The sequence below is a fragment of the Phyllostomus hastatus genome, unplaced genomic scaffold (assembly GCF_019186645.2).
Source record: "Phyllostomus hastatus isolate PE091 unplaced genomic scaffold, TTU_PhHast_1.1 phas_contig_948, whole genome shotgun sequence".
In the NCBI taxonomy this organism is placed as follows: Eukaryota; Metazoa; Chordata; class Mammalia; order Chiroptera; family Phyllostomidae; genus Phyllostomus; species Phyllostomus hastatus.
Genome location: NW_025333993.1, coordinates 184,718 through 198,617, shown reverse-complemented (window position 1 = coordinate 198,617; position 13,900 = coordinate 184,718). Strand labels below are relative to the sequence as shown.

The 13,900-nt window shown below is 40.0% G+C and overlaps 1 protein-coding gene across 6 annotated transcripts in view; it reads left to right on the top strand.

Annotated features, from left to right (window-relative positions):
* DIP2A (disco interacting protein 2 homolog A) overlaps positions 1 to 13,900 on the top strand; it is a 104,217-nt gene that overhangs the window by 27,409 nt on the left and 62,908 nt on the right. For 5 of the 6 annotated variants that reach the window (XR_006787404.1, XM_045852467.1, XM_045852465.1 and 2 more), the window contains exon 3: positions 4,929 to 5,048. The exons of the other annotated variant lie outside the window; for it this stretch is intronic. Coding sequence is in view for 4 of the 5 variants with exons in the window: in XM_045852467.1 (XP_045708423.1) it covers positions 4,929 to 5,048 (120 nt within the window). In the remaining variant the exon portion in view is untranslated. The remainder of the gene's footprint in view (positions 1 to 4,928; positions 5,049 to 13,900) is intronic. 6 annotated transcript variants of the gene reach the window in all.

Below are 13,900 nucleotides of genomic sequence, written 5' to 3'. Positions count from 1 at the left end.
GGCCAAGGGATTCAAAATATGCTCAAAAAAGAAGAATGAGATGGGAAGATTTGCCTTATCAGGGCATGAGGAACGAATGTCACGCTGTCATCAGTGAGGCAGCATGGCTTGACACGAGGGCGGGCTGCTGGGTGAGAGAGCAGAGCAGAGCGCGGGGCCCAGGCACAGGTGCGTGTCTGGCGGGGACTTGGCTTGTGGTGGAGACGGCGCTGCGGGTCGTGGTGCTGGCCCGCTTCCTCGCTCGCTTGTAAGACAGATGACGTTAGTCTAAATGTGAAGGGCAAATCCTGTAGCACCTTTAGAAGGTCATATAGGAAGTTGTCATCATCTTGAGAGAGGAAGGGTTTCTTAAGTCACTAAAGGCACAGAAAGCAGCAACTTTAAAGGAAAAGGTTAGTAAAATGGACTCTGTTAAAATTAAGAATTTTATGTCATCAGAAGTCACCAGGAAGAGAAAATATGGACAAGCTCCTGAGTGGGAGAAGAGAGTTGTAACAAAAATAACTAAGAGCATCACCATTCAGCAGAACTCTCTGGGATAATGAAAGTGCCCTGAGGGTGTAGTGTCCAGTGAACCACACACTAGCCACGTAGAGCTTTGAGCACTTGAAATAATGGCAAGTAGTGAAAGACCGAATCTTTAATTTAATTCAAATTAATTTAAACTCATAGCCAGAAAGCTTCCCAACATGGTTAAAACAGAAAAAGCCCAGAAGAAAAGTGAGCTGAACAGTTGAGGAAGCATTTCCTAAGAGGAAGCCCTCATGGCCAGCATGCAAATGGAAGGTGCCAAAGCTCAGCAGTGATCAGAGAAATGCTGATTACAGCCTACCCTGCCCCCGGTGGTTGGAGAGCGTTGGACGGTGCAGGTGAGGACAGTTAGTGTTACCTGATAAAGCTGAAGAGGTTAGAGGTGACCAGCAGTTCTCCTTCAGGTACACGGGGGCCCTCGAGAAACTTCGAATGTTTGCACTTGTGTTTGCTCCCACACAAGAGTGTGTATTGTATCCTTCAACTGTCAGTAACTGGAACACCAACCGACAGAGTTCATACAGGGGAGAGCCGAAGACCTGCATGTGTCAGCAAGGATGAAGCCCGTAAACATGTGGGTAGTGAAAGAAATAGTTGCAAAGGAATGGAGGTGGTTTAAGTGAAAAACATGCCACACTGTGCTATCTAGGAACCCTTATGTAGTCGGTAAAGAAAGACAGGGGAGTGGTCTTCACTCAAGTCAGCACAGCATTTTATCATGGAGCGAGACTGAGGGACCGCAGGGGGCTCCTGCAGCACTTGAGTCTTTGTTTTCTTAACCAGTATTGTTTTTACTTCCTTATAATAATTCTTAAACTGAAAACATGCTTTATGCTGCTTATATCAATGTGATATATTTTACAGTAGGCGACAGAAACAATAGTGAAGAGTCTCTTTATAGACTGACATTCATTCCTCCAAAATAAAGCAGCATCAACCTCTGAGTAAAACTGGAATTTAAGGAAATGACGGAAACATCTGGCAGCCCGTTTGCAAACATCCACAGCCAGCGGCACACTGTACGATCACACACGGCGGCATTTCCGTCCTGTGCAGGGGGAGACGGAGTGCTCGCTGTGCCCGCTCTTAGGTGGCCACTGTCAGTGTGATGTGATGGGAGACAAAGCAGGATGAACATCTTTAGTTACAGATGGTGTTATTTTATACCTTAAAAACCCAGGTGGCTACTTATTAACTATTAGAATTAGAGGTTTTGGTTTGATGTAAGACAAATATGCAAGCATCTATAGCTTTTCTATGGCAGAATTTATGTTAATGAAAAAACATTTATAGGGGCAGTAAACTGTCAGTTGCTTATTATATTTAGCAAGAAAGCCACAGAACTTTATTAGATTCATAAAATCGATTTGAAAGAAATAGCCAACACCCTAAAATAGAAGAAACTCCAAATTTCTAAATGGAAAAACATTGTATATAAAGAACTCACATGACTCCATACCAAGAAAACAAACAATCCAATTAAAAATGGACACAGGACCCGAACAGACACTTCTCCAAGGAGGACATACAGCTGGCCCAGAGACTTATGAAAGGATGCTCAGCATCACTAGCTGTCAGAGAGATACAAATTAAAACCACAATGAGATACCACCTTACACCTGTCAGAATGGCTATCATAACTAAATCAACAAATAACAAGTGCTGACAATGTTGTGAAGAAAAGGGAACCCAAGTCCACTGTTGGGAATGCAGACTGGTGCAGCCACTGTGGAAAACAGTATGGAATTTCCTCAAAAAACAAAAAAAATGGAACTGCCTTTTGATCTAGTAATTTCCACTGATGGGATGATGGAATTATATCCTAAGAATCCTGAAACACCAATTCAAAAGAACCTATGCACCCAATGTTCATAGCAGCGTTATTTATGATAGCCAGGTGCCTGGAAACAGCCTAAGTGCCCATCAGTAAATGAGTGGATCAAAAAACTGTGGTACATTTACACAATGAATTCTGTGCAGCAGAAAGAAAGAAGGAGCTCCTACCCTTCACGACAGCATGAATGGAACTGGAGAGCATTTTGCTAAGTGAAGTAAGCCAGGCAGTGAAAGATAAATACCATATGATCTCACCTATTAGTGTAACCTAATCAATATAACAAACAAATGAGCAAAATAGAACCAGAAACATAGAAATAAAGAACTGAGAGTAACCAGAGGGGAGGGGGAGGGGGATAACAGGTAAAAGAAGAGAAAGGGCCAAGTCAGGGATATGTATAAAGGACCCATGGACATGGACAATGGGGTGGAAATGGACTGTGGGAGTTGGGGGGTGGGGCAGAGGAGAGCAATGGGGAAAATTAGGATAACTAATTGAATAGCAACAGAAAAATTATTATAAAATAGGCAGTTTCAACATTAATGTGTGAACATAATATAATTCAGTCTGAATACCAGTGGCTGATTCTGCGCCCCACCCCCAAACTGGGATTGGAAAAAAATAACCCACTTGAAGGAGGCAAGATCTGAGAGTAGCCAATACAGTTTTGAAAAAGAATACTAGTGAGAAAGAGCTGGCCCTCAAGATGCTCAACCTGGCTGTGTACACTTGGTTGTTAGTCACAACAGGGGGTCTTGCATAGGGAATGGAAGAAAATGAGTGGAAGAGAAAGGGGTCTGGCAGTGACTGAGGAGCATTCAAAGGGCGGAGACAGAGCTGGGATCCTCTTCCTCTCCACTGTTAGTGAACAGAGACTTAAGGATCACAGCTCTAAAAAGGTTTGTAATTAAGAGATACTATGAAATTCAGGAGTACCTTTGAGTAACTCGTGAGTGGAGGTTACAAGATAGGAGACCCAGAAGTTAGGAAGGAAAAGAAAAACTGGTATTGGTTCCCTGGAAATGAACAGTTTTCAGAATGACTGAGCTGCCGGGCTGTACGGGCTGTACGTGAGGGACGCACCGGCCGGGCTGCAGATTAGGGAGGTGTGCTCAGTGCGGGGTCGTGTCCCCAGCAGACAAGGGCTTCCTGCAGTTGTTTTCGGGGGCTTATTTGCTTGGTAAAATGAATAAGCATTTGGAGAAGAAGAAATATGGATGGGCCATAAACATTATGTTCAACCCTAATGGTAGATGGGGAAACTCAAATTAAAGTGAACTATTTTTCTCCTATCAGCTTGGCAAAATTCTGAAACTTTATAACATCCTGTAACATCCAGTGCTGACAGGATGTGGGGAAATGGTACTTTTATACATGGCTTGTGAGTGCGAATTGCTGTAATCTTTTTGGAAAGTTACCCTTTGGTATGTGTTAAAGTTAAAAATATACCTTCTCTTTTATCCAGTAATTTCAAAATGGGGTTTGTGTCTTTGTTGAGTAAATGAATCTATCTCAAAGAATCAGAGTGCCCATATTTTGGAATGTGGGTATAGGGATGTCCATTGGTATGTACATCAGTTTGCATCACACCTATTTATAGTCCAAGGCACATCACATTGAGTACCAGGGTCCAAGGCAGGGATAAGCTGCCTTTTTTCCGGGACCGTTGAAGGCCAGAGGAGCAGTGGGTCTGGAGTCCTGCTGGCGATTTTTATGAGACGTTTTGAACCAAAGGCTAAATTAAGCCGATTATTTTGATGATGCACAACTGAAGGCTTTGCTTTATGCTGTTCCCAAATGTTAGCACATGGGGACTCAGACAACATCAGAGGCTTCGTTTAATGACCCCATTCCTTACTCACCACCCTGTATCCTGAGGGCCTGTGTGGTCAGGGTGGAGGACGTGAGCGCTGTGGGCCTGGCCACGAGTGTGGACAGGCATCAGTGGGTTGGGTGTGGAGACAGTGAGCAGTTGTCTCAGGTCAAGGCAGTTGGGCCCGAGTCTGAGCGTGGTAGTCTGCTGTCATCCTTACCGTCTGTGCTTTTCTCTGCTCTTTCTCCACCAGTCCACTCCTTTCCTGCCTGTGTCTGAGGGCGACTGGTGATGCCCTTGGGGTTGCTTAGAGGGCTGCTTCTCACTGCGTATGCCGACACCATGGGCAGTGCCAGAAAAAGTGACTCAGCTCCTTTCAGACTCAGGAAATGTTTATGGTGCAGAAACGCGCTTTCAGAGGACCTTCTCGGGAGAGTCTGCTTGAGCACCTGCGTGTGTGCTGCTCACAGGGCTCAGGCCTGGGCTCTGTGATGGTCGTCTTTCTTGCGAACAGTGGATGCCAGATGCAGGGTTGGGCTGGGGGCACTGTGGGGAGAGAGCTGGAAGTGGACATCGACAGCTCCCCCTTGACCTCCAGACTCGGGTCTTCGGGGTGCAAGGGCCAGCACAGGGCGCATGTGCTCAGATCATTGATTTTGGTACAGTGCGTGCTGTTTAAAGTGGGGTTTTCCACAGTTGGAAAAGTAAGTGTCTGACACAAGACATACCTATAAAATTGTGTTTCAGGAGTGGACCCATCCCTCCAAACAGAGCCTAGGACCCCCGGGCCCTCACAAACCACAGCTGCAGTGCCTAAGCAGCAGAAGGCGCGGCCCACCAACTCGCGGGACGAGCGCTTCCGGTCAGGTAGGGACCAGAGGCAGCAGGCCTCCACTCCTGGACTCTAAGTCTTTGGGTATTTTTTCCTTGCTAGAAATGTCTGCTGAAGAAATTATTTTCTTACTTGAATGATAATTTACCACATCATCATATTTTTTATTGATTTTTTTATTGTTGGAACTATTAGAGATATCCCCCATTTACTCCCCCCCTTTGCCCCCATCACCCAGCCCCCTCCCTGCCTTCCCTGTATTGTTGTCTGTGTCCATGCATATATGGATATGTGTCCTTTGGCTGATCTCTTCCAGTTCCCCCCACCTGCTCCCCTCTGAGATCTGCCAGTCTGTTCCATGTATCTGTACCTCTGGTTTTATATTGTTCATGAGAATCCACAGATGAGTGAGATCATATCGTATTTGTCTTTCTCTGGCTGACTGACTTATTTTGCTTAGCATAATTTAACCTTCACATAACTGCAGTATGTTTTAGGGTAGATAGTAGTATAAGTGCTCTCTTCTTAGTAGATGTTTCTAAAACTTACCCATTTGAAAAAATTCTTTAAACATTTTGTTGAGAAATCAAGTTAAAGGGAAGTCTGACAACTACAGAATTAAACCACATCCATTAAGACTGATAGGAGGGGCACAGTCACAGAATAAGCTGGTCCCATATCCACGTGCAGTGGATAAAAATTCAAGAGGGATATCTTGGAAGTGAAGAGTCCCACTCCCACAGCAGGGACCCCAGCAGGCCCCCAGCCCAGAGTTCCAGTGGTGGGAAAATAAGTCCCTATAACCTCTCTGCAAAAACCAGTGTGGATTGAGTTGGTGGAAGAAATTGCTGGAGTCCCAAACAGTTCTCTTAAAGAATCTACACACAGACTCACCTTCTCAGACTTACTTCTGAGTTGCAGCCCTGGGGTAGCAGCTTGAAATGCATCAGTGGCATACAGGGAGGAACTGAAGTGTCTGGCATCAGAGAGAGAGCTGGGGGACAGCTTTCTCCCAGACAGAACAGCAGGAAGAGGCCATTGCCTCCTTTCTGAGCCCTCTCACCACAGAACCGCAGAGCCTGCAGGCAAGTGTCATATTTGAGACTCCATCAACCTGGCTGACACTGTTTGCCCCACGCTGGAGATCCTGAGACTACATCCCAACCAACTTACGGGCCCACCCAAACTGTTGGGGTCGTGCAAGGGACAACCAATCCATGTTCCTCTCACACATCAGTGTTTCTCTCCCTCTCTTTGTCCTTCCCTTCCCCTCTTTCTGAAAATAAATAAAATTTTGAAAAAAGAAAGTATTTAAAAAGTAAATAAAAACTACTAGAACTGATAACTGAATTCATTACAGTAGCAGTATACAAAATACATATTCAGAAATTGTTTGCATTTTAATTTCTTTTTAATTTAACTTTATTTTTAAAAATTTTATTGATTTTAGAGTGAGGGAGAGAGAAATGTTGATTCATTGTTTCACTTCATTATGCATTTATTGATTGATTCTTGCATGTGCCCTGACTGGTGATTGAACTCGCAACCTTGGCACATTGGAACGATGCTCTTAACCAACTGAGCTACTTCGCCAGGGCTCAGTTGCAGTTTTATACACCAGTAATGAACTATCAGAAAGGGGAAAAAAAATCCCATTTACAATTGCACCAAAAAATAAAATACCCAGGAAAAAATTTAACCAAGGAGGTAAAATTGTAAGATACTGAGGAAAGAAATGGAAGAAGGTACAAATAAATGGAAGCATATACTGTGCTCATGAGTAGGAGGAATTAGCATCATTAAAATGTCCATCGTACCCAAAGCAGTTTGTAGATGCAACATGATTCCTATCAAAACACCAATGGCATATTTCACAGAAATAGAACAAATAATCCACAAATTTAAATGTAACCACAAAAGGCCTCAAATAGCTACAGCAATCTTAAGAAAAAAGAACAAAGTTAGAGGTGTCATGCTGCCTGAATAAAAATATTCTAAAAGGCCATGATAAACAAAACAGCATGGTACTGGCATAAAAACAGACATATAGATTAATGGAACAGAATAGCTAGCCCAGAAATAAACCCAGAAATACCCCCCCCCCCCCGATGGTCAATTAATATTTGACAAAGGGGACAAAAACAATGTGGTAAAAACAATCTATTCAATAAGTGGTATTGGGAAAATTGGACAGATACATACAAAAAATGAAACTAGACCAATTTCTTATATACAAGAATAAACTCAAAATGGATTAAAGACTTTAAATATAAGACTTGAAACCATAAAACTTTTAGAAGGAAACATAGGCAGTAAAATCTTGGACATTTCTTATAGCAACATTTTTTTCTGATCTATCTCCTGGGGCAAAGGAAAGAAAAGAAAAAATAAATGTGACTACGTGAAACGAGAAAGTTTTTGTGCCACAAAGGAAATCATTAACAAACGAAAAGACAACCTACTGAAAGGAAGATAAAACGGTTAATATCCATAATTTATAAAGAACTCATACAACTCAGTACTAAAAAAAAAAGTCCAATTTAAGAAATGGGTAGAGCCCTGGCTAGTGTGGTTCAGTGGATTGAATGCCAGCTTGCGACCTGAAAGTTCACTGGTTTGATTCCCAGTTGGGGCACATGCCTGGGTTGCAGGCCAGGTTCCTGGTTTGGGGTATGTGAGAAGCAACCACACATTGATGTTTCCTTCTTCCTCCTTTCCTTCCACTCTCTCTAAAAGCAAATAAATAAAATCTTAAAAACATAGAAAAGTTAAAAATGGGCAGAGGGCCCTGGCCAGTGTGGCTCAACCAGTTGGAGTGTCGTCCTATAAATGGAAAGGTCAAGGGTTCTATTCCTGGTTAGGGCACGTGCGTGGTTTTCGGGTTTGGTCCCAGTCGGGGTGTGTGCAAGATGCAACTTAGCAGTATTTCTCTCTCATTTCGGTGTTTCTCTCCCTCTTTCTCTCCCTCCCTTCCTTTTTCTCTAAAATCAATAAGCATGTCCTCATGTGAGGATGAAAAAAAATGGGCAGGGGACCTGTATAGAACCTTCTTCGAAGAGAGCATACAGGTGGTAAATATATGAAAAGATGCTCAATAGCACTGATTGTTAGAGAAGTGCAAATTAAAACCACAATGAGATATCCATTCACATCTGTCAAAATGGCCATCAATAAATCCACAAACAACAAGTGCTGGTGAGGATGTGGAGAAAAGGGAACTGTTGTGCATTTTTGGTAGGAATGCAGACTGGTGCAGCCACTGTGGAAAACAGTATGGAAGTTCCTCAAAAAATTAAAAATGGAATTTACCTTTTGACCCAATGATTCCACTCCTGGGTATATATCTGAAGAAACTCAAAATACTATTTCAACAGAATATATGCACCCTCGTGTTTGTGGTGGCGTTATTTACAATATCCAAGATGTGGAAGCAGTCCAAGTGCCCATTGATAAATGAGTGGATAAAGAAGTAGTAGTACATACAGGGTGGGGCAAAAGTGGATTTACAGATGTTCGTATGGAAATTAATATGGTAATTAATAAATAATAATACAGGAATAAACTGTTATGTGTACTCACAACTATAAATCTACTTTTGCCCCACCCTGTGTATACAAATGGACTATTGCTCAGCCATAAAAAAAGAATAAAATGTTACCACTTACAACAGTATGTTTGGACCTAGAGAGTATTATGCCAAGTGAAAGAAGCCAGAGAAAGAAAAATACCATATGATTTCACTTAATGTGGACTCTTAAGAACAGAATAAATTAACAAACACAATTGAAACAGACTAATAGACACAGAAACATAGTGATGATTGCTGGGGTGTGGCAGGACTGGGTGAAAAAGGTGAAGGAAGTAAGAAGTACAAATTGGTAGTTGTAAAGCAGTCACGGAGGTGTAAAGTACAGCATAGGGCATGTAGTCAGCATTGCTGTAATAACTATGTGTGGTGCCAGGTGGGTACTGGGAACACTCTGTAAAGTACGTTATTGTCTAACCAATATGCTGCACCCCTGAAACTAATGCAAAATAGTATTGAATGTAAATTGTAATGGAAAAATAAAATGTAAATTAAAAATAAAGAAATGGCCATTTTTGTTTTAAGAATACCTAGAAAAAACATCAAGATTTTAAATGTTATATCAACAGTGGATTGTGATGAAGAGATTTGAGAAATTTTCGATCAGGTAATTTCTTACCAATTTAATACACATTTAAAAAAACTTCATCACACTGATGATTTTTTTCTGTAATATAATTAATACATATAGTATAAAGTATTAAACCAAGTTTAAGACCAATAGTAAAAATCACCTGAAGTCCCTGAATCCCAAGCCAACCACCTTTAGTGTTTCGCTGAACACCTCTTCTTCAGCCCTGGAGGCTAATGCACACAGACACGTACGTGTCCCCAGTCCGTAAATGGGATCCCGTAAAGGGTCTCCTTCCTCTTCCCACCTTCCTTATTTCTCTGCCTCCATCCTCCTCACCATCCACTTCCATGTAACTGATATTAATAAATGGTTTTCTGTCCTTGTGAACTTTATTTTAGTTCTAATTCTTCTTTTTCCTGAATATAAGACCTTTATCATAAATGTGGTTTGCCAATATTTTCTCCTAGGCTTTGTCTTGTCTTTGCATTCTCTTAAAGTGTCTTTTGAAGAGCACAGATTTTTAATGTTAATGAAGTCCAACTTATCAATTCTTTTAAGTCAATAGTGCCTTTGTTCTTGTATCTTGTATCTTGTGCCTCAGTGTAGTTTTATGTTTCTTGTGCTTTGTTGAACTTCTTTGATCTGTTGGTTAATCTGTTTTTGTTTGTTTCTCAGACACCAAACAAGATTTTAAAGTGTTTCAGGGTATCTTGTTTTCTTCTTTGATCTCATTATTGACCCATTCATTATTTAATAACATGTAATTTAGCTTCCATGTCTTTGTGTGTTTTCAGTGTTCTTGCAACTGATTTCTAGTTTCATAGCATTGTGGTCAGAGAAGATGCTTGGTATGGTTTCAGTCTTCTTAAATTTATTGAGACTTGTTTTGTGTCCTAACATGTAGTCTATGCTAGAAAGCATTCCTCATGCACTTGAAAAGTATGCATATTCTGCTGCTTTGGATTGAAATGCTCTGAAGACATCAATTAAATCCATTTGACCTAGTGTGTCATTCAAGGCCGCTGTCTCCTTATTGATTTTCTGCCTGGAAGATCTATCCATCAAAATCAATAGGATGTTAAAGTCCCCAACTATGACTGTATTTCTGTTGTTCTCTCTCTTTATGTCCATTAAGATTTGCTTCACATATTTAGGTGCCCCTATGTTGGGTGTGTAAACGTTTACCAGGGTTATGTCCTCTCATTGGATTGTTCCCTTTGTCATTATCTAGTGTTGTTCCTTGTCTCTTACTATAGCTTTGGTTTTAAAGTCTGTTTTGTTGGATATGAGTATTGCTACCCCAGATTTCTTTTCCTTTCCATTTGCATGAAATATCTTTTCCGAATCCTTTACTTTTAGTCTGTGTATATCTTTCAACCACAAGTGGGTTTCTTGGAGGTAGCACTGAAAAACACACAAAGTCATGGAAGCTAAATAACATGTTATTAAACAGAGAATGGGTCAACAACAAGATCAAGGATGAAATCAAAAGCTACCTTTAAACAAATGAAAATGAGAACACAGCAATCCAAAATCTGTGAGACACAGGGAAAGCAATCCTAAGAGGGAAATTCATAGCATTACAGGCCTATCCCCCCAAAAACAAGAAGTTTAACTTCTTGTTTTAATTTAATCTAACTTTACACTTAAAGGAACTTGAAAAGAACAACAAGCAAAGCCCAAAGCGAATAGAAGGAAGGAAATAAAAAAGATTAGAGCAGAAATAAATGAAATAGTCTTAAAAAATGATACAAAAGATCAATGAATCCAAGACCTGGTTCTTTGAAAAGATAAACAAGATTGACAAACCTTTAACCAGACTCATCAAGAAAAAAAGAGAGAGGACCCAAATAAATGGAATCAGAAATGAAAGAGGAGAAATAACAACTGACACCAAAGAAATACAAAGGATTGTAAGAAAATATTGTGAACAACTAAATGCCAACAAACTGGACAACATGGACAAAATAGACAAATTCCTAGAAACACACAATTTTCCAAAACTAAATTTGGAAGAATCAGAGAGTCTGAATAGACAGATTACACCTAGTGAAATTGAAGCAGCAATCAAAACACTCCCAACAAACAAAAGCTCTGCACCGGATGGATTCATAGGTGAATTTTACCAAACATTGCTCCAAGAATTAACACTTCAAAGTATTTCAAAAAGTTCAAGGGTAGGAAGGACTTCCAAGTTCATTTTATGAAGCCAGCATTATCCTAATTCCAAAACCCAGTAAACACACTTCAAAAAAAAAAGAGAAGAAAATTATAGGCCAATATCCCTGATGAACATAGACACTCAAATTCTCAACAAAATATTAGCAAACTGAATACAGCAATGCATCAAAAGATTATACACCATGATCAAGTGGGATTTATTCCTGGAATGCAAGGTTGGTACAATATTTGCAAATCAATAAATGTGATTCACCACATAAACAAAATGAAGAATAAAAATCACATGCTCATATCAGTAGATATAGGAAAAACATTTAATAAATGTTTTTATTTTATTTTAGATTTATTTTAATAAATCTAATATTCATTTATGAGAAAAACTCAGAAAAGTAGGAATAGAGGGAACACACCTAAACATAATAAAGGCCATATATGACAAACCTACTGCCAGCATCCTACTCAATGGGTAAAAACTATAAGCGTCCCCCTTAAGAACAGGATCAAAACATGGATGTCCGCTTCCACCTCTCATATTTAACATAGTACTGGAAGTCCTAGCCACAGCAATTAGACAAGAAGAAATAAAAGGCATCCAAATTGGAAAGGAAGAAGTAAAACTCTCTTTTTGCAGATAACATGATACTGTACATAGAGAACCCCAAAGATCCCACTAAGAAAATACTAGAACTGATAAATGAATTCAGCAAAGTAGCAGGACACAAAATTAATATCTAGAAATCAGTTACATTTTTACATGCCAATAATGAACTAACAGAAAGGGAAATTAAGACACCACTCCCATTTATAATTGCTTCAAAAAGAATAAAATACCTAGGAATAGCTCTAACCAAGAATGTAAAAGACCTGTACTTGGAAAATTGTAAGGCACTGAGGAAAGAAAGTGAAGAAGATCCAAAAAAGTGGAAGCACATACCATGTTCATGGATAGGAAGAATTAACATCGTTAAAATTTCCATACCAGCCAAAGCAATCTATAGAGTCAGTGCAATTCCTATCAAGATTCCAATGATATATTTCACAAAGTAGAACAGATATTTCAAAAATGTATGTGGACCCACAAAAGGCCCCACATAGCAACAGTGGTCCTGAGAAAAGAAGAACCTTGGAGGTTGAAGGAATGAATCATGCTACCTAATACCAAACTATACTACAAGTCCACTGTAATCAAAACAGTCTGGTAGTGGCATAAGAATAGACATATACATCAGTGGAACAGAATGGAGAGCCCAGAAATAAAGCTACACCTTTATAGTCAATTAATATTAGACAGAGGGAGCAAGCACCTACAGTGGGCTAAAGATAGCTCATTCAGTTAATGGTGCTGGGGAAATTGGACAGATGTGTATAACAATGAAACTAGACTACCTTTTTACACCACACACGAATAAATTCAAAATATATTAAAGCCTTAAATGTTTGACCCGAAACCCTAAAAATAGTAGAGGAAAACATAGGCAGCAAAATCTTAGACATTTCTGGTAGCAATATTTTATTGGATATATTTCCCTAGGCAAGGGGGGCGGGGAAGGAACAAATGGGACTACATCAAACTAAAAAGGTTTTGCACAGCAAAGCCTTTGCCCAAAATCAAAAACAAAATAAAAAGCCTACAGATTGGGACAACATACTCACCAGTATATCTAATAAGGGGTTAATATCCAAAATTTATAAAAAAGTTTTATACAAAATCTTCTTTATACAAAAACTTACAGAAGTTTTTTACAAAACTCAACACCAAAAAACCAAACAACCCAATTAAGAAGATAGACAAAGGACCTGAATACACACTTCTTTAAAGAGGACATACAGATGGCCAACAGTCATTTGAAAAGATGCTTAGTATCACTAATCATCAAAGAAATGTGAATTAAAACCACAATGAGACATCATGTCACATCTGTTAGAATGGCTATAATAATAAATCAATATATAACAAGTGCTAGTGAGAATGTGGAAAAAAGAGAACCCCTTTGCACTGTTGGTGGGAATGCAGATTGGTGCAGCCGCTGTGGAAAGCAGTATGGAGATACCTCAAACAATTAAAAATTAGGTCAGCCTTGTGCCCCAGTGATCCCGCTCCTGGGAGTATATTTGAAGGAACCCGAACCACTAATTCAAGAGAACATAAGCACCCCTATGTTCATTGCAGCATTATTTACAATTGCTAAGTTATGGAAGCAGCTCTAGTGTCCACCAATAGATGAGTGGATAAAACAACTATGGGACATTTACAGAATGGAATACTACTTGGTTGGAAAAAAAGAAGAAAATTTTACCCTTTGTGACAGTATGGATGGACCTGGAAAACAATTATGCTAAGTCAAATAAGCCAGTCAGAGAAGCACAAATACTATATGATTTCAGTCATATGTGGAATCTCATGAACAAACTGAACTAACACACAAAATAGAGACAGACTCCTGCATAGAGAGCAGGATGACAGCTAAGGTGGGACGGAAGATTGACATGTGTACTTAGAGTCACTGCTCTATCTGTTGAAGGGGCTCCTGGGTTTGTCTCTCCTT